General features: G+C 35.4%; 1 protein-coding gene and 1 long non-coding RNA gene across 2 annotated transcripts in view; one reads left to right on the top strand and one right to left on the bottom strand.

Moving 5' to 3' along the window:
* Positions 1 to 18,919, top strand: part of LOC307001772 — a 43,403-nt gene that overhangs the window by 6,811 nt on the left and 17,673 nt on the right. The gene's annotated exons all lie outside the window — the stretch shown is intronic.
* Positions 1,883 to 17,444, bottom strand: fap (fibroblast activation protein, alpha). Its single transcript, XM_079618687.1, has 26 exons — positions 17,117 to 17,444; positions 16,846 to 16,930; positions 15,415 to 15,507; positions 15,232 to 15,326; positions 15,000 to 15,074; positions 14,847 to 14,899; positions 14,472 to 14,544; positions 13,215 to 13,335; positions 12,962 to 13,116; positions 12,272 to 12,369; positions 11,630 to 11,759; positions 9,234 to 9,272; positions 9,033 to 9,131; positions 8,643 to 8,713; positions 8,497 to 8,550; positions 7,406 to 7,533; positions 7,242 to 7,292; positions 7,028 to 7,129; positions 6,869 to 6,938; positions 4,311 to 4,505; positions 3,994 to 4,048; positions 3,132 to 3,231; positions 2,994 to 3,052; positions 2,849 to 2,921; positions 2,521 to 2,594; positions 1,883 to 2,424 (listed from the first exon to the last, which is right to left on the bottom strand). The coding sequence occupies exons 1-26, from the start codon at positions 17,117 to 17,119 to the stop codon at positions 2,323 to 2,325; spliced, it is 2,253 nt and encodes a 750-aa protein (XP_079474813.1). The 5' UTR covers positions 17,120 to 17,444; the 3' UTR covers positions 1,883 to 2,322.

Here is an 18,919-nt window from a genome sequence, read left to right as displayed (position 1 = left end):
ATTTGAAGAGGCAGAACATCAGCATTATGTTGGAAACAGGTTTCCTACTGGAGCTGTGCCTCAAACAATGTTCATTATTCATGAATATTTATATTTGACCGCTGAATGATGCAATTGATCAGAAATTAATTTATCATAAATTTTGGTTGAATCACAACCAAAAATATTGCAGAAAACATAGCTGTGTAAAACTATTACATGACTTGTCTTATCAGTTTGCGCATTAATAAATGAAACACTAAATCAATATTTTGTCTGTTTATTTGTTGAAAAGCCCTGTAAAAAGCATCACTTGAGGTCCTGGCATGGGCGTAGGTTTAGGGGGGGACGCTAGGTACTAGTCCCAATCAATATTTTAAAATGACAAAATTGTCCCCAATATTTGTGAGAGAATTACGAGGCGGCCGCCTCCGTCAAATTAGGTGCCGCCTTCTGCTCTGGACAAAACTCGGATAGACAGTCACATGCTCAGATACACTTTTTCCACCGTGACGGTTCTGTTGGGTTCCTGTGTCCATTCTGTCCTGTGTCCATCAAACATATTACATGCGCTTCTTGAGGCACACGCGCGCGGTGCGGTCTCTTGCTCTCTCTTCCTCTCTGCCGTGCACGCGCTACGCGGTTTGGAGCACAGTCTCTGTCTCGCGGGCGCGCTCGCGATTCCGGGAGATTTTAACTAATTCGCGGGCATCAGTGAGCCGCTATCAATATGCGGGAGACTCCCGTGATGTCTGTGTTTCTATACTGAAATAATATAGGCATTATTATTGATTTTCATTTGGCAATTTTTCAGCGCGTGGTGGGAGCGTTGGCGCTGACTGAGCATACATTTAATAAAATGAGGGGGAAAATGCCCTTTATAAAGGTAAAAAAAATATATATTCTGATAAGATTGTTTTCCAACAGCGACGCAATGACACATTGACAATTTAAGTTTGAAGGGAGTAAAGCCTCGGTTTAGGCTATTAAAGAAATGTAATTTTGCCAAAAGAAGAACTTTTATTTAAAATAAATGTTATTTTTAAATCACCCTACTACAATGTGACATTTTACCATATTATCATGCTTAACACTGATAATTTGAATAATTGTAATGTGATGATCAGATATCGAAATCAGAGAATATCATAGGTTTGGGCGGGTGGATTATTTATTTTTAACTGGATTCTGGTGACTCAAAGTGCACCAGATTAATGAATTTATCTTTAAAATGTACAAAATTTTCTTACGGGTGGGCATGCCCCCGGACCCCTCTAGAGATACCGAGGTCCACCCACAAAAGTACTGTGGAAAACAGAGTAGGCTATATGTTGGTATATGAAAAATACAAATTAAATTATCTTTTTAATAAAATACATCATCAGAATTTTACCAACTCCGCCTAGTTTTGAGCCAGGAAAAAAACCCTGTTGCAGCTATTTGCATCGATTCCCATGGCCAGGACGACAGTACAGGAACACCGTCATTTGATTGGCTGAAAAAATAAGGGGGTGGTGTGGGGGTGGGATGTCCCCACCAAAGCTGAGACCAAACCTACGCCCTTGGGTCCTGGTTTTGCTATTGTGATTGGCTGACTGTCTCGTCTTAATTTATGTGGGTTTCTGATGTATCTATAACATTAGTGTTAAATTCAGAAACGTTTTAAAGGATATTATCTGTCCATATGGCATACATTTGAATAGTTAAACCAGCAGGTGGCACTGTTCATATACAATGATTATAGACTACTATTATGTATACGCTACCTGTCAAATGTTTGAAAAAATTATCAAAAAAAAATAAATAAAACAGAGGTAGAAGAGTTTTATGAGGAACAAATTCAGTACCAACTTTGGCACTGTATAATATATAAAATAGATAAAAAAAAATGAAGCATCCAGACACACTTCCTTCACACACAGAAGTATTTTTAATGTTGTTCAGATTTCAGGATATATGAAACATCCAGAATGTTTCAATTGATCAGTTTTCTAACAGACATGCTCAAATCACACATTGAAGTCAGTGCATAAAACACAAGCGCATAAACTATGGATTCCACAATCAATGTAGAAATATGTAACATGACAAAAGTCTGTGATATAAACTACATTTATTTTACTTTATGTTGTTAAAGTGAGTTACCATCACAGCAATGTGATACAAAAAAACAACAGCTAATAAAAATATCACATATTAAGCAATATAAAAATAACAATACAAAATCAATGTCATTGACTCTGACATAAGATGTTCTATATACAGACTAACATGTAAAGCATCTGTCATCAACAGTGTTTTGTCAATGGAAGAGGAACATTTATATAACGCATCGATGCCCATTTATTTTTTCTCAGCAAAGCAGTTCTGCAGAAAATGGTTTAAGTGTGTGTAGAGATGGTACCGTGCTTTACCAGACAGACTGTGATCCTTATCGGTGTACCACTGAAAAACAGGTTTACATCGTTTTAGAGAAAGCCAGAGACGGTGTCAGAGCTTGATAATGTTTTTCGTCACCTTCATCCGTTCATTAATACTCACCATTGCTTCAAAGTCTATTTGATTTTCCACCAGGGCCTTGGAAATTTGAGCAGCCTGCTGAAAGTGGACGTTGTCTGGAGTAGTGGAGTCAAAACGGCAAGAAAACATGTCAAGAATATGAACGTTTTTCAGAAAAAAAGGTACAAAAGCTGTCACTAAAATCTTTCAAAATGGGTGCCACCCCAATGAAAGCTTTTGTACCTTTTTTTTTTTTTTTTTTTTTTTTTTTTTTTTTTTTTTTTTAGGCCTCTAGGTTTTGTATCAAATTCGATACAGATTTATTTGTTTTTTCTCATCTATTCTCAGGTTTAGATCAAATTGTGCTTACCGTCCGCAGTGCCGTGCACCAACATGTATTGCCCCGACTTGAAATTTTGTGCCCTGTCGGTCACTGTTGAATTCTGCAAATCAACCACATAATATGAAGAACTATTATTTATCACTGTTCATAATCCAAGCACGTGTTTACTTACTTTATATCTTTCCAAGTTCTCCTCGGGGCGATGCATGTATCTCTCTGTATATACAGCGTCTGTGAAGAACGCAGCGTGTGAGTTAAGTCTGCTCAATTGTTTGTGGTTAATCTATATCATAAATTAAAAAATCCATACCATAATACTCCCACTTTGCAACAGGAGCCACAGCAATTCCACATTTGAACAGTCCACTTCCTGATCCCAGAACCATGGACGTCACATAGCCGCCATATGACTGAGCAAGACAGACGTTTCAGAATTAGTATGACCGTAAAATTGTGAAATATCGTTACAATTTAAAATAACTTTTTATTTAAACCTATTGTTAAATGTAATTTATTCATGCGATCAAAGCTGAATTTTCAACATCATTACTGTCACATGATCCTTCAGAAATCATTCTAATATGATGATTTGCTTTTTATACTAACATTTATGATTCTTACATATATGATCATATTTTTTGTGGAAACAAAAATGAATGAATAATTTGATTCTGCAAGGATGCATTAAATTGATCAAAAGTGATAGTAAAGTCATTTATGATTCGGTTTGAAGAAGAAAAAAAACAGAACTTTCTTTTCAAAGTATATTGAAAAAAATATTTGTTTCCACAGAAAATATTAAGCTGCAATAAATCTTTGAAAACATTGATAATTACCATTATTAATAATCAAATAGCAATAATTAGGCAGCAAATCAGCTTATTAGAATGATTTCTGAAGGATCATGTGACATTGAAGACAAAATTCAGCTTTGATCACAGGAATAAATTACATTTTAAAATATATTCAGATAGTGAACATTTATTTTTAAATGTAATATTTCACAATTTTTACTGTATTTGATCAGATAGATGCAGCCTTGGTGAGCATAAGAGACTTTATAATATACAAAATCTATAATTATTTCAAACATTTGACTGGTAGTCAACCTCGTATTTAAAGTTTCAAATCTCTTCCGTGGTTTGTCTTTTTAATGAAAGCGTTGCACTTACCCAACCCCACATTGCAATTCTGTCTTCGTCTATGAAACCCATTTCAATGAATTTTCTGCAATGAAACACAGTCACAAGAAAAGCAATTATGAAGATATCCCAAAACAAAATGACTACATTGGTAGAATACATCTTTTGTAGAAGGTAGTTTGTCTCTTTAAGTTGCTTTCAGTGAACTCGTAGTGTTTGACCTCGATCAACCTCCTTTGACACATGCTCATGACAAGCTTGTTCCCTTCTGTCCGTCTGTGAGTGTTACATCAGGCTAAATGATTCTCCATCATCACGAGCGTGTGCACATCGTTCCCTCGCCTCACCTCACGGCCGAGATCTGATCTTCCACCTCGTACGTCCCCAGTCGCTCGTAGATGGCGTGCATGATCTCGTCGCCCTGGAAACCACTCCCCCTGCCGTCAAAGCTGGCGATGATCACCTTCTCTGTGCTGCACAGGTACGTGGCCCACTCCAGGCGAAACGTGTAATCTATGTTCTGGCTGGCTGGTCCGCCGTACCTTTAACGGGACAGTTATATTACAGAAATACTAAAAACATCATGTTATGAATCAAGACTTTTTTTTATTCTTTTTTTTTTATATAAACCCTTGTGCATTGTTCAAATTCACTACCCTTTCATTATGTTCGTGAATACGAAAAAATATTTATCTGATACATTTTTACAGCAGTTTAAAGTAGTTGCTGTTTTCAGCCACGAACATAACGAAAGGTAGTGAATTTGCCCACAGTGTACTGGTGAGTTTTTAAAAAATTTCAAAGCATTTTCCCAAAATATGTCAAAATAAGATATCAAAAATCATTTAATTTGCTGAAACACGGAGAAAGTTATGGCCAAATTAAGACTCAAAAATAAATGCAGTTTGGGTAGCTGACATTTTATGATACTATACTTCAGCTAAAATAGTTTTAAACAGCATTTTGCTCATTTTGTAATTATGACATCTGTGAAATGATGATGCCAACATGCAATTTGCCAAATTTTCTATATATTGTAATCCTTATGATCTCAAATCACAATAGTTGCTTTAATGAGCTCAATTAATACATGATGTTAGCGCAGAGGTGGACAAAGTATACAACTTCCTTACTTAAGTAAAAGTACAGATACCACTGGTCAAATATTACTCCGTTACAAGTAAAAGTTGTAAAGACCGATTTTAACTGAAGTAAAAGTACTCACAGAAGTACTATATAAAAGTAAATGTCAATGCATTGTTTTTTTTTATTGTTGCATGTAATACTTAGTTACAGTACATTATGCCTCTGAATCTATGCCTGCCTACCCTCATATCAATATCACATGTATTTCTAGAACACAGTTCCAGTCGTGGGATTGAATAAGTGTATTCAATAACGTCCACAATGGTTTCGGACACCCAATTGGCTGTTCCCAGTTTTTTGGCTTTTAGTATGAATATGTTAGCCTTACTGTCATCTATAAGCTAGTGTGCTCCAAAACAATGACAAACTTTGCATTTAGAAGACCAAACCCAATGTTGAAAATTAAAATCAGAATCCAATGTCAGATTGACGTTAATCTCCAACGTTGGACAGACGTATCGTGGTTGAAAATCGGGTTGACGTCAGAAACCAACATCAGTCGAGTTCTGACGTCAACCCGACTTTCATTTGCAACCAAAATGCAACCCAAATCATCCCTGACGTTACTACTTTCTACACACGGACCTTGACAGAAATGTAGTACAGTAAAAAGTACGATATTTGTCATTCAAATGTAGTAAAGTAAAACGTTTTCAGAAAAAATAACTCAAGTAAAGTACAGATACTCAAAAAGTGTACTTAAGTACAGTACTCAAGTAATTGTACTTTGTTACTGTCCACCTCTGGTTAACTGCATGATTCGACTCATCTTAGAACTGTACATGTCTGACATATGGACAGTACTTGGACACAGTTATCACTGATTACTCTAAAATCATAATGTAGAAACATGAATTTTCTGTAAATCTGCTTTGAAACGATATGTATTGTGAAGCGCTATACAAATAAATGTGAATTGAATTATGCATGCAGCTTGTATGAGCTCCTTTTAATTAAGAGACTACTGTACAATGCATTACATGCACTACTTTATTTTTATATTAAAGAAATGAACACTTTTATTCAGCTAGGATGCAATAAATTAACCAAAATTTATGTTAAAGACTTCTACATTACAAATAAATTTCAAATATATGCTGCTCAACATTATTAAGCATCTGTTTCCACGTTTTAAGCAGCACAATATTGATAATATTTTTATTTATTTCTCTTTAGCAGCAAATCATCATATTATACTGATTTCTGAAGGATCATGTGACACTGAAGACTGGAGTAATGATGCTGAACATAATAAATTACATTTGAACGTATTCAAATAAAAAAGTTATTTTTGGTAACACTTTACAATAAGGTTCATTAGTTAACTACATTAATTAACATGAACTAATAATGAACTGCACTTATACAGCATTTGTTCATCTTTGTTCATGTTAATTTCCGCATTTACTAATACTTTATTAAAATCTTGTTAATATTAATGCACTGTGAACTAACATGAACAAACAATGAACAGCTTTATTTCTATTAACTAACATTAACGAAGATTAATAAATACTGTAACAAATGTACTACTCATTGTTAGTTCATGTTAGTTGATACATGAACTAATGTTTAATAAATGAACCTTATTGTAGAGTGTTACCGTTATTTTAAACCGTAATAATATTGAAAAAATGTTGATCAATAAATGCAGCCTTAGTGAACAAAAGTAAAAGAGAAAACTTACTGAGTACAAACTTTTGAAAGGTGATGTTATAGAAAACAAATGGCCATTTATAGGTTTAGTTAAGTAACTCACACTTGAATAAAAAGAGGGTACTTTTTGGACGAGTCAAAATTTGGTGGGAACATCATCTTATACCAGAGATCTGTAGAGAGATAAACAACAAAAGCGGCTTTAGAAAAATTTTATACTAAATCCTATTTTCCTGGAATATTAAAAAAAATCTGCACATACTGAATCCTGCGATCTTCATTGTGGCACGCTTGATGGTTGGCATCAGAAGCTCAGTAGTCAGAATTGTTTCCAGTTTCTTATTGTCCTCAAGAACCTGAATCTCTAATCCAAAAAATACAATATATATTAGAAATGTCTTTTTTTTTTCGTCAACTATTCCTTTATTTAGCTCCTGTTGTAAAGGGGTTGGGATTAGAGCGATGCTAGCACAAACCTTTAGCAGACTTTGTGTTGTCCATCAGTGTAAACAGCGGAAGCCCTGGTCCTGTGAAGCCAGCACACAGTTAGCTCTCAGTCACCTCAGATCAACCGAGGTATCGTTCAGGGGTTTGTTTTGAGGGAATCGCACAGGCGTACAGTAAAAGTGTGTTCACTAACCGTAGCAGTCCATACGGAAGTAAGAGGCGTTCAGGCTGAAGTAAGCCGAGTTATACTGACACCTGTCCTGGTACAGCGCACAGGTGACGCACTCGGGGACAGAATGTCCATTGTTGCTTATAGAAATCCTGAGGAAACATTTCACAGTGACGATTAGGGAAGGGGAACCATTAGAAAATTCAGAAAAAATGACTTCTAGTAGCTTGTGTGCAGTATTCACCATGTTGTGTATACCTTGTGCTGTTAAATTGGCTATAATATACAGAAAATACACTGGTTTTGATCCACTTCAAATGTTGACTATTGTGTATATATATGTATAATATATAAAATATTTTATATGTTCAGTATATTATATTTTGCCGCTCTGTTCACATCATCAGAGGAATGCTGGCATTCCAGAACAACTAAAGAATTAATCCATAATGAGAAATTATTGTAATGGCTTTGACCCTTCGCAGGGAGCTTGATTGACAGTTGATCTGACCAATCGTACTTCGCCATCCGCCATTTTGTCCGAAAGCAGTCAGGAGAGTTAGCAGATTATCATGGGAGGATTTGAACTTGAGAAGCGGAGTGTACTGACGCCTTTCTGCGTTTAAAACAACATTCCTTCTGATGTTCATTCATGTTTATTTGATGCTATAAATGAACTAGAAGGAAGAGATGATCGGTTCACGAGCAGCTTTAACTGATGCAGCGATCTTTCAGACACATTAAAGAGCCACAAAACGGTATTTATTGTTTACATTTCTTTTTAAAAATGACCAAATTGAAAAGGTGAGACTTTGTTTAATATCAAAAGTATAACCGAAAAGTAACCTGGTCTGTCAGTGTGTTGTCAGTCTCCTCTCTGCTCCGCAATGTATTTTTCACTGTGTGAGAACAGTGTGTGTGTGTGAGAGCGGCGTAGCTAGTCGGACATACAGTAGCGACAGTAACTAGGGGGGGGGGGGCGGGTCTTTGCGAACGGTCAAATTGGTTGGTTGTGAATAATTGGTTGAGTGGCACGAGTGTGTTGTGATACCATTGTGGAAGTATAGCTAAATAAATGCCTATTTTAAATATTGTGGAAACAAAGGTATTTTTACTTGTAAAGGTTTCTCTGTCCAGGTCTTCCCATGTGTTCATTACTCACGTAGTATCTGTGGAAAGAGCAGATTGTAGATGCGTGCAGGAAAGTTTGCGCATAGACACATGATAAGCTTGTGACAAAACAGACGCATTTCATACGCACATTGAATCTTTGGTTACTTTTGAGATGTATATCACTTCCCATTTGCCTGAGGTGATGGGTGTTGCCGTTTCCTACAAAGAAAACAACAGTTGGCAGACCAACAACTTGCTAAGCTTGTACTTCAGTGTTTCTTTGTGTTTCTTTCTTTTAACAGTTATACCACATTATAACCTGGCTGTAATACAATATAAAGACATCTGGAATTTGCACAATTGATCGCCTACTCTTTCAGCGGATGCATTCATTCATGTTCTCATTGGGCATTTCATAATGTTTTTCAATAGAGTTCAAAGACATGATCCAAAACAACCAGCTCTGATATCAATCACAACAATCTGCCATTTGCATATGCATATATATATATAAATAAAAAAATAATACATTACTTACAGCATTCACATAGTGGAGATGTTTATAACCGTTGACATTGCTCATAACTTTGTAAAAACTCTTGTTATTTGCAGCAAAGTAAGGAGCTGAAGGAAAGTACTGTGAGGGGAAACACATTATTTATTATAAGGTTTCATGGCAGAAGCTTTAGTTTAAATCAGGACTATTTGAAGATTTGATGTGATTGCTGCATGAACTCACCCGTCCAACCCATCCAGTTTTGCTTTTTTGCTCAAATTTCTGTACAAAAAATAAAATAAAAAAATATTTATTTAAATCCCACTATTAATTTTTTTTTTGGCCAGTTCTCAAAGTTTATTAAATGTCTGGATATGTAAACCTGGTCAGTTGACGATACACGTGTGTTTGTGTGCGCGCATTTTCTTTCACTTAAGATTGAATTCACTGCACTTTTCTATGTAATGACGTGCGTGTCATTATTGACATGACATATATGTTTTTGTGAATAATGAAAAATAAATCCATTTCTTACATAGGACTATAATAAGGATTCAGAAGATAATCTGGAATGGCACGAGATAATTTTTTTTATTTGATTTAAAAGCCATTTAATTTGTGTATTTTTGCAACATTTCTTCAAGAGTGTAATTTGCTGCCTTATATTACAGTATATATCGAAAAGGAATGAATGCAGTTCATGTTTTCACTGTTGTTTCTGAAAGAAAATGCATTTAATTATTTTTTCATAGTAATATTTAAAAAGTATTAAATTACTTCATCCATTTTTGAACCCTATGTGCCAAAGTCTCCAACAATACTGATTAACATTCATAAAAAAAGATTGTTCAACTTCACCCCAAAATCCAGAAAATGTGGGACATTTTGTAAAATGTAATAAAATCAAGAATCTGTGATTTTTGTTAATTCTCTTTTAACCTTTATTTGACTGATAAAGGTAAAAAGAAGAATTTCCAATGTTTTCACTGGCCAAATTAATTTTGTAAATTTGTAAATATAAACAAATTTGCAACGCACTCAAATAAAAGTAAAATAAAAGTAAAAAGATTATAGAATATCCAAGTTAAACTATTTTGAAACCTTCCACAATAAGCAGGTGAACTGGTAGTAGGTGAGTCGTGATTGGATAATAGATGGTCCACCATCCACCAAAGGCTCAGTCTTTGCAAGCAGAGATGTCAAGGCTCACCACTTTATGCCAAATTCCATGTGAGAATTGTCAAACAATTCAAAAATCACATTTCTTGCTGCATGATTACAAAGAATTTAGGTCTTTCACCATCTACCATATTCTGAAAAGATTCAGGGAATCCAGATAAATGTCAGTCCGTGTCGGGCAAGGCAGCTCTGTTGAATGTGCGTGATCTTTTAACCCTCAGATGGCATTGCATTGCACAGTCATGCTACTGTGTTAAATACAGCCACATGGGCTCGGGTGGACTCTAGAAAACCATTTTTATATAACACAGTCTGCCGCTGTATCAAGAAATGCAACTTGAATCACTGTTGCACAAGGAGAAAGCTATACATCTGTTCAATGCAGAGATGCTGCTGAGTTCTCTGGGCCCGAGCTCATCTCAGATGGTCCAAAACACAGTGGGAATGTGTGCTGTGGTCAGATGAGTCCACGTTCCAGCTTGTTTTTGGGGAAAAATGGACATTGAGTTCTCAGCCCCAAAGACAAAAGGGACCAACCAGACTTTCATCAGCAACAGGTGCAAATGCAAACATCTGTATGAGGGAGCATCGGTGCAAACGGCATGGGTGACTTCACTGACTTCATGTCAATGGTACCTTCACATACATGCGAGGCATGAAGCAAGACAATGTCAGGTCTCATTCTGCACATGCTACAACAGAGTGGATTCGAAGACACCCTAAATCTGCAGTCCAGATCTGTCTCTTATTTAAAATGAACTCTATGGCCCATCATGAAAAGGAGAATCCGAGAATGACGACCACAAACTGTTGAGCAGCTGTGTGGCATTAGGCGAGATTGGGCAAAAACTTCACATGCAAAACTGCAACAGTTAGTATCCTCAATTCCCAAACATTTCAAAAGTGTAATTAAAAGGAAAGGTGATGTGACACAGTGGTAAACATGTCTCTGTCCAACTATTTTGGAGTGTGTTGCAGCCAGCAAAATCAAAATTTATTTATATTTACAAAATGTAATTAAGTTGGTCATCTTTTCTTTATACTTTTTGTCAGTTAAATAAAGGTTTAAAAGAATGAACAAATCTCAGATTCTTGTCCCAACTTTTCTGGAAATTGGGTTGTATTACATTTTCTCTGATTGGCCAGACCAAAATACAGGTGAAAACAAATTTGAATATTATGCAAAAGTTATCATTTTGATGTAAGGCTTATGAAAACCCCAAATTCAAAATCTCAGAAAATTGAAATCAATAAAAAAAAAAGGATTTTAAATAGAGAAATGGCAGCCCTCTGAAAAGTATAATCGTGCATATGTACTCAGTACTTGGTTTGGGCCGCTTTTGCATGAATTACTGCCTCAATGCGGCGAAATAAATCAACTTTTGCATGATATTCAAATTTTTCGAGTTTCATCTGTAACGAGAATCACTGCCTCAGGCAATTGCAATGTTGATTCTCACCGAGCTTTCTTTCCAGTTGGTGCCGTCGTAGTCGTAGATCTGCAGAAGGACTCGGTCCTGTCTGCGTGGCATCCATTGAACAGCCAGTCGCTCGTCTGTGACCCACGTGACTGTGCTCAGATAGTGATCGCTGGGAAAAGAGCAGAATAAAAATGACGTTACGCTGAACTCTACTGCTGTGAAAACTTTGTACATGAGGCTGTGGCGAGCAGGGCGGGGCCGAGAGCCGTGGGAACGGAGCGGAGCCGGTGGCGCGAATGTTAATGAGCGGAGTGACAAAAGGAGTGACAACAGTGCAGGATGAGAGAGGACCTGAAATTTCCAATGTAGCAAAGTTTGTTGATAAGAGAAGAAAGAGTCGGGAACACTACAAAAATGAAAATAAATGGGCAGCCCCTCACGGACGACTGCCGCATTCAAACATAATAAAGCCCAACAACATAAAGTCCAGGCCTGGTCCTCTCTCATCCTTCACTGTCGTCACCCGTGAGACTCGACACCGGTGTGGCGTAGGTGACGCTCATTAGCACTCACACACGGCCTCGCTCCGTTCCCAAGGCTCTCGGCCCCGCCCCGCCCTGCCCCGCTTGCCATAGAGGCTTTGTGTGAAAATGTGTAACTAGAAACATAAGAGGGACACACCCTGATCCGACAGATTTCGGTACCACCACTTCTGATTGTTTGGATGGATTTTCGACGTCAATTACGAACAGCCTTGCTCTGGGAATAACACTGCCTGCCTTTGTAAGCAGAACAACAGTTTAGTAGCAAAATTAGACTTTGAATGAAACTAATACAAGAACAGCAGAGATCTATTCCATGCAGTTTTTAATGCTACATTTTATCATGAAAGATACAGATTTTTTTTATTGGTATCGGTGGTTCAATGAAGAACCTTTAACATCCATGGAAACTTTCCATTCCACAAAAGGTTATTTTATAGTGGAAAAAGGTTTGTTAGATTAAAAAAAAAAGTTATGTTCTTCGCACTAAATAAGTGTGACCGTTTGACTTTGTAAGTGTATTCATTTATAACAAAAACATATTTAGTTATAAAAAATATTTTTGTATGTCCAGTATTTTTAAGCTATAGACTTAGACTATATATATATAAGCTATAGACTTTGAATTTAAACTTTCTAAAAGGTTTGGCTATGGTAAGGAAGAATACTTTGACACATATAACAAAATTTTCTTATACTAAATGATGACGGGTGGATTTGTAGTAGTCTGTAGATTATAAAGGAAAATAGAAAAATGTGTTCATACAAACATACAAATAAAATCTCGTCATGGACAATGTGAAAATCTACGAAACATTCAGATATTTACTTTTGGGTAGGGGATAAGTACTGTGGTGGGGTACTGGTCATTTCCATACAATGAGTATTCAATGGTGTGAACTCCAGTGTCATTAATTTGTAGATAAGCCAGATACTTCCCCTGCGGAGACCACCAAATGGCTTCGTTGGAGGCAAAAACCTCCTCTATTGAGCAAGAAAAGATGCAGATGGATTAACGGGAATGAATGAATGTATAGAAATATAAGGATGTCTGTGTGTGTGAGTGCATTAGATGAAGTTACCTTCATAGACCCAGTCTGGTACTCCATTGAGAATTGCATTGGCTTTTCCATTATGTGTGACTTGTACGGCCTCAGCAGTGGCAGTCGTTTTGAGGTAAATATTATAATCCCAGACGTAAGCCTGTGGACGATGTATGGTCATTAGCATTGACAATATCAAAACAATAGAGCTCAACCGGTATTTGATTCCCAACATAAAACATTTCGTTCAGAATATAGAGTGCAACAGTTTTGTTTTATATTCTACTCATTGGGTCTGGAAGTAAAAATACCATTCGTTTTCTCTATAGATAAACAGATTTTTAACAGTAATGTTTAAACTTTTCAAGACAAATCTACCATAAACTCAGAATTTAAGTGATGGTATTGCATGTTTTAAATGTGAAAGCATCTGTAACCGGTTGAGCTTCTGTTTGTTCATGGATCAATGTTTATATGTGAATAAAAGCCTAAATTCAATCTAGGGCTGTAAACGATTAATCGCGATTAATCGAATCCAAAATAAAAGTTTGTGTTTACATAATATACAGTATATGTGTGTATTGTGTATAATTATTTTGTGTATATATAAATACACACACATGCATGTATGTATATATTTAAGAAAAATTTGTTATTTATATATAAAAGTTCTATTTATGTATAATATAAATCATAAAAATATGCAGTATATAAATGAAAATATTTCTCAAATATATACATGTGTGTGAATATATGTGTGTGTATTGTGTAATTATTTTGGATATATAAATACACACACATGTATATATTTGAGAAATATTTTTATTTATATACTGCATATTTTTATATGATTTATATTATATATAAATAGAACTATTTTAAATATAAATAACACATTTTTCTTAAATATATACATGCATGTGTGTGTATTTATATATCCAAAATAATTACACAATACACACACATATATTATGTGAACACAAACTTTTATTTTGGATTCGATTAGTCGCGATTAATCGTTTACAGCCCTAATTCAATCTTTATTTCTCATAATAAAATAAATAAATAAATAAAAGCGTACACTTTTTTTTTTTTTTTTACAATTTGATTTTGAAAGTAACAAATAATAAGAAAAGATGCTGAAATGTCTGATGTGCTCAATTGACTTTGTGATGGTGAATAACCCAGATTAATCCAGGTTTTCTTTTGGATTGGAGCATTAGAGCCTTCCAATAATGTAATATAATAACTGCAACATTACTTTTTTTTTTGTCTGTGTTACTGTTTGTAACTCACCAGTTTATTCCCTGCTGGCGCCCAAACTATGAGCTGTGTAACGGGTGGAATCTGAAACTTGGAGAAAAATTCCCTGAATCCAACAGAAAACAAGTGAATATACATTACCAATTGTTGGAAGTAATATATTTAAACAAATATACTAATTAGTGCACTAAATTGTAAAAAAAGATCTGAGATTACACTTTTCTAAAGTCACTCACATTGAACTACAGTATATAAGTGAGTTTGAAATATGCTGTTGAAATGTTCAGGCAATCACAATTTCAAAATTATATTTCCAAGTTTTCCATATATTATTCTATATTTTGACAACCCTAACCTAATAAAATAAGTGAATAATTTACAAAGCTGCAGCAAATAATCTTTACTCACTGAGACTCCATGTTGTACACATGATAGGAGGCAGTGAATGAGTGTCTCCATTGCTGTTGAAGAATTTCAAGTGTGTGTTAGAGATGTCAGCAAGAACCACTTATGCACAGTATTAATGTTTATGAGTTATAAAGTGGTAATTGCAGTCGTTACCTTTGAATAATTGCTCTCAAAGATGACAAATTTTCTATCCGCTGACACTATGTAATCTGTGCCATCCACTTGGGCCTGTGAATCAAAAGTGAAATTTACATGTATGTGTTAATAATATAACGCACGCTCTGCAACATAAGACGATATCAGAAGCTTTTTAATGTGAGTTTATGAAGGAGGACGACTGTGAAGAGTCATTCAAACACTCAAATAAATAAATGAGGCAACCTACAAATGTTGAGTTGCTCAGGTACATTGAGCTTTCCTTCGTTTCTGCGTTGTGCAAGTAAATATGGCCTTCGTTGGTTTTGTGGAGGTATTCATTGTCTGTTGGAAAAAGAGACAGTGTGTCAGGGTGATGGAGAGGTCATCAGAAAAACACACGGGCCGTGTGAAGCGCCCTCAGGTGTCGTACCTGATATCCAACGGAGACTGTATGTTTTATACTTGATGGTATTGTTGTAAAAATCATTAAAAGAATAAGTTCTCTTTAATCCAGAGTCATCTCCTGAGAACACAGAGAAGGAAAGCCGTATAAGTTTCAGTCTTCAAATTAAATAAATATATTTCAGGTTATGACATCCCCACAATTTCTTTGGTATTCACATGGGGGCGCTACAGATATTTTTTATGAAACATACTGTACAAAAAAGAATCAAACCTATATTTTGGAAACATTACTATTTTTAATGTTTTTGAAAAGTCTCTTATGCTCATCAAGACAGAATGTATTTGATCAAAAGTACAGAAAAAACAGTAATATTGTGAAATATGATTATGATTTTCTATTTTAATATACATTCAAATGTAATTTATTCCTGTGATCAAAGCTGAATTTTCAGCATCATTACTCCAGTCTTCAGTGTCACATGATCCTTCAGAAATCAGTTTAATATGAGGATATTATTAATGTTGGAAACAGTTGTGCTGCTTAATATTTTTGAAACCTGTGATACTTTTTTTGTTCAGGATTCATTGATGAATAAAAAGTTAAAGAAAAGCATTTTATTTAAAATGTAAATCTTTTGTAACTATATACACTACCGTTCAAATGTTTGGGGCCATAGGCTAATGTTTTTTTTTTTTATTATTAATACTTTTATTCTGCAAGGATGTGTTCAAATTATTAAAAAGGTGATAGTAAAGAGCTATATTGTTAGAAAATATTTATATTTTGAATAAATGCTTTTTTTTTTTTTTAAACTTTCATCAGTGAATCCTGAAAAAAGTATTAAGCAGCACAACTGTTTCCAACTTTGATAATAAATCAACATATTAGAATGATTTCTGAATGATCATGTGACACTAAAGACTGGAGTAATGCTGCTGAACAATTTAGGGTTGCATCACAGAAATAAATATTTTAATGTATATTTAAAAAAAACATAATTTTAAATTGTAATATTTCACAATGTTACTGTTTTTTTTCTTCTGTAGTGTTGATCAAATAAATGCAGCCTTGAAGATCACTTCTTAAAAACAAAACAATTAAAAATAGTAATGTTCCCAAACTTTTGACTGGTTCTGCGCGCGCATGTGTGTATATATGAAATGTTGTTAAAAATTGATGAAGACAAAAACATTATACAAGTAGGCTAATCGACAAACTTCAACAGATTGCCCCTCGAAAATTACCTTAACGACAAACGTTTGTCATTTAGCCGTACATGACTATAATCTTACAGGAATACTAAGGTGAAGAAATGGTTAACTATCTCTTCCCCATTACACGGTGGGCACTGCGCCCTAGGTAGGAGGTATAGACACTATACATGCTTTTTTAAAGTGATTTTTCTATTGATAGTTTGAGATAGAAGCAGAGGAAGATGAAGAAGATTGCACTCACTGTTCATGTAAATTGCCGTGGGAATGACGATGAGCGTGATGACGACAACCGCCCCGATCAGCGCCACACACACCTTATTACAACCCTGCAGGTGAAGAGAAACTCCTCACATACACTCATTCTGCTCAAAATCACAATATCATAGAAGCTGAGTTTACATTGAGTGTGTAAACTGACACACCCAACTTTATTAACCCAAGTAAGTTTTTGTGCAAAACACAACAATCCTGAGGAAAACAACACGTAGTGTAGTGTAGTGTAGCCTACTAACCATAATTGCGCAAGAACTTTTAAAAAGCGCGCATCCAATCTCCAGGAATCCGCGTTCGCCGATTGATTCTGTCCTTAAACGGATCGTTAAACGCCTCCGTCCGCGTTAGTGCACGCGTTGGGCAGACTGCTGCGCTTTATTCCGTCCGATTGCTATTTTCCAAGTTAAAAATGTACTTCCTCCGATGCATCATTGAGTCTGGAGTGAGGGAACGGTGGCAAAACTTCCTCAGAATCAGCATTCCGCACAACTTTCCATCGGAGTGCGTTCAGGACGTGCTTCTTCTCTCCGCGAGCGCGCGCGTATACCCCTGCAGTGTTACAGCACTGACGCTTTGACTATCGAGATCTGCACAACTTCTGCATCGACTGCGAGAGATCGGGAAGGAGAAAGGCCACATTAACACAGACTTGCTTTCATTTTAGGGAAATGTAAATTAAAATCTTTTTTTTAAATAAGAAAAAACATGTTTTATTAATACAGTGGATCTAAAAGTCTGATATCAACAGTTTATATGCTTCATTGCATAATTTTAGAAACTAATATTTTCATTACAACTGAGAAATCTGGTTTTTCTTTTCTTTTTAATGACAGCTTGAGCTCACAAAGCAAAGTTTGTGCAAAAACTCATAATCAGCACCAAGAGCATATTGGGCTTGATCAATGCAAGCAAGAACATCCAACCGTCTGTACAAAGAGTCATATGATCATTTTTGATAGATATCCTATAGTGCCGAATGATAAATATTTCTTCTTCATTTTAACTTTCAGTGTAGTGTCAGAGTTTCGACTGTACTGTGCATATTTAGTAGAGCATGCATGTTTCATGGTGAATGGATTTGTATTGCAGTTGTCAAAATATGCACGCAATAACCTTACATTTTCCACAAAATTTTACATAACAATATGCATGCAGCCACAATTCTTCAAGGAGCCTGCATAATAAAAGTTCCTGGTACTGTTTGCTTATTTAGTTTTTATAGAGGACATTATTAGTCAAAAGTTTGCACACACTTTATGCATTTAAATTCTAAAAACTATAACATAAACAAAAACATTACATAAAAAGAAACCAAATGCATTTCTCTTTTGTATTTTTTACATTAACAATGTAATGTTTTATATTTAAAAAAATCTCAAGGTAGTGTTTTTGTGCATTTTTTATTTTTTTTACATTGATTCCAAAATAATAACTAAATGCAGTAACGATTTTAACAATATATTTTATGTTTAGAACTGATGTTCATCATCATCAGTCATCAAGCTCAGTAAACACTGGTCACAGACACAAAGATGTAGACTAGTTACCTTTAATTTCTCCAAGCTGATTGCTAATAAAATAATGTTATTACTTTTAATAACATAATAATGATTACCCCCCACTAAACCCAGCACGGGGTCTGTTTAAGTGATTCATACACTTTTTAATATCACACTTTGTAATATTTGTGTTTTATTTATGTAATATGGATTATTTTCTCATCCACTTTTTGAGGAGGCACTGCCTCCCTTGCCTCGTCAGAGGAAACGCCCCTGAGGTCGTTGTTCAACCCCTAATATAGAAATATATTTAAATATATATAAAAACAAGAAGGAATGTGTAGGTGTGTCCAAAAATATGACTGCTGGCGTAAGCGTTTAAAGAATGTATCAACGCGTTTGTCTGGTAAGGGAGTACTTTGACTCTGGAAAAACTTGTTGAACATTCAAGGCTTGTCACGGATAATGAGAGGCAGTTTTCTGACAGGTTTTCTCAGGTGTTGTTTGCTCAGAGGGACCTTGTGTCTTCCTGAGAACACCTGA

Source organism: Phoxinus phoxinus (genome assembly GCF_949152265.1).
Source record: "Phoxinus phoxinus genome assembly, chromosome: 7".
NCBI lineage: Eukaryota > Metazoa > Chordata > Actinopteri > Cypriniformes > Leuciscidae > Phoxinus > Phoxinus phoxinus.
The sequence above is the reverse complement of the archived record's forward strand: the minus strand, read 5'-3'. Positions and strand labels throughout refer to the sequence as shown.

What these genes read in the sequence shown, in the direction of transcription:
- fap (XM_079618687.1), bottom strand. An exon ending in CAGTCTCCGTTGGATATCAG is followed by an intron (nt 15,327 to 15,414) that starts GTACGACACCTG and finishes TTTTTCCAACAG; the next exon opens with ACAATGAATACCTCCACAAA. An exon ending in TACCCTCTTTTTATTCAAGT is followed by an intron (nt 4,506 to 6,868) that starts GTGAGTTACTTA and finishes GTCCCGTTAAAG; the next exon opens with GTACGGCGGACCAGCCAGCC.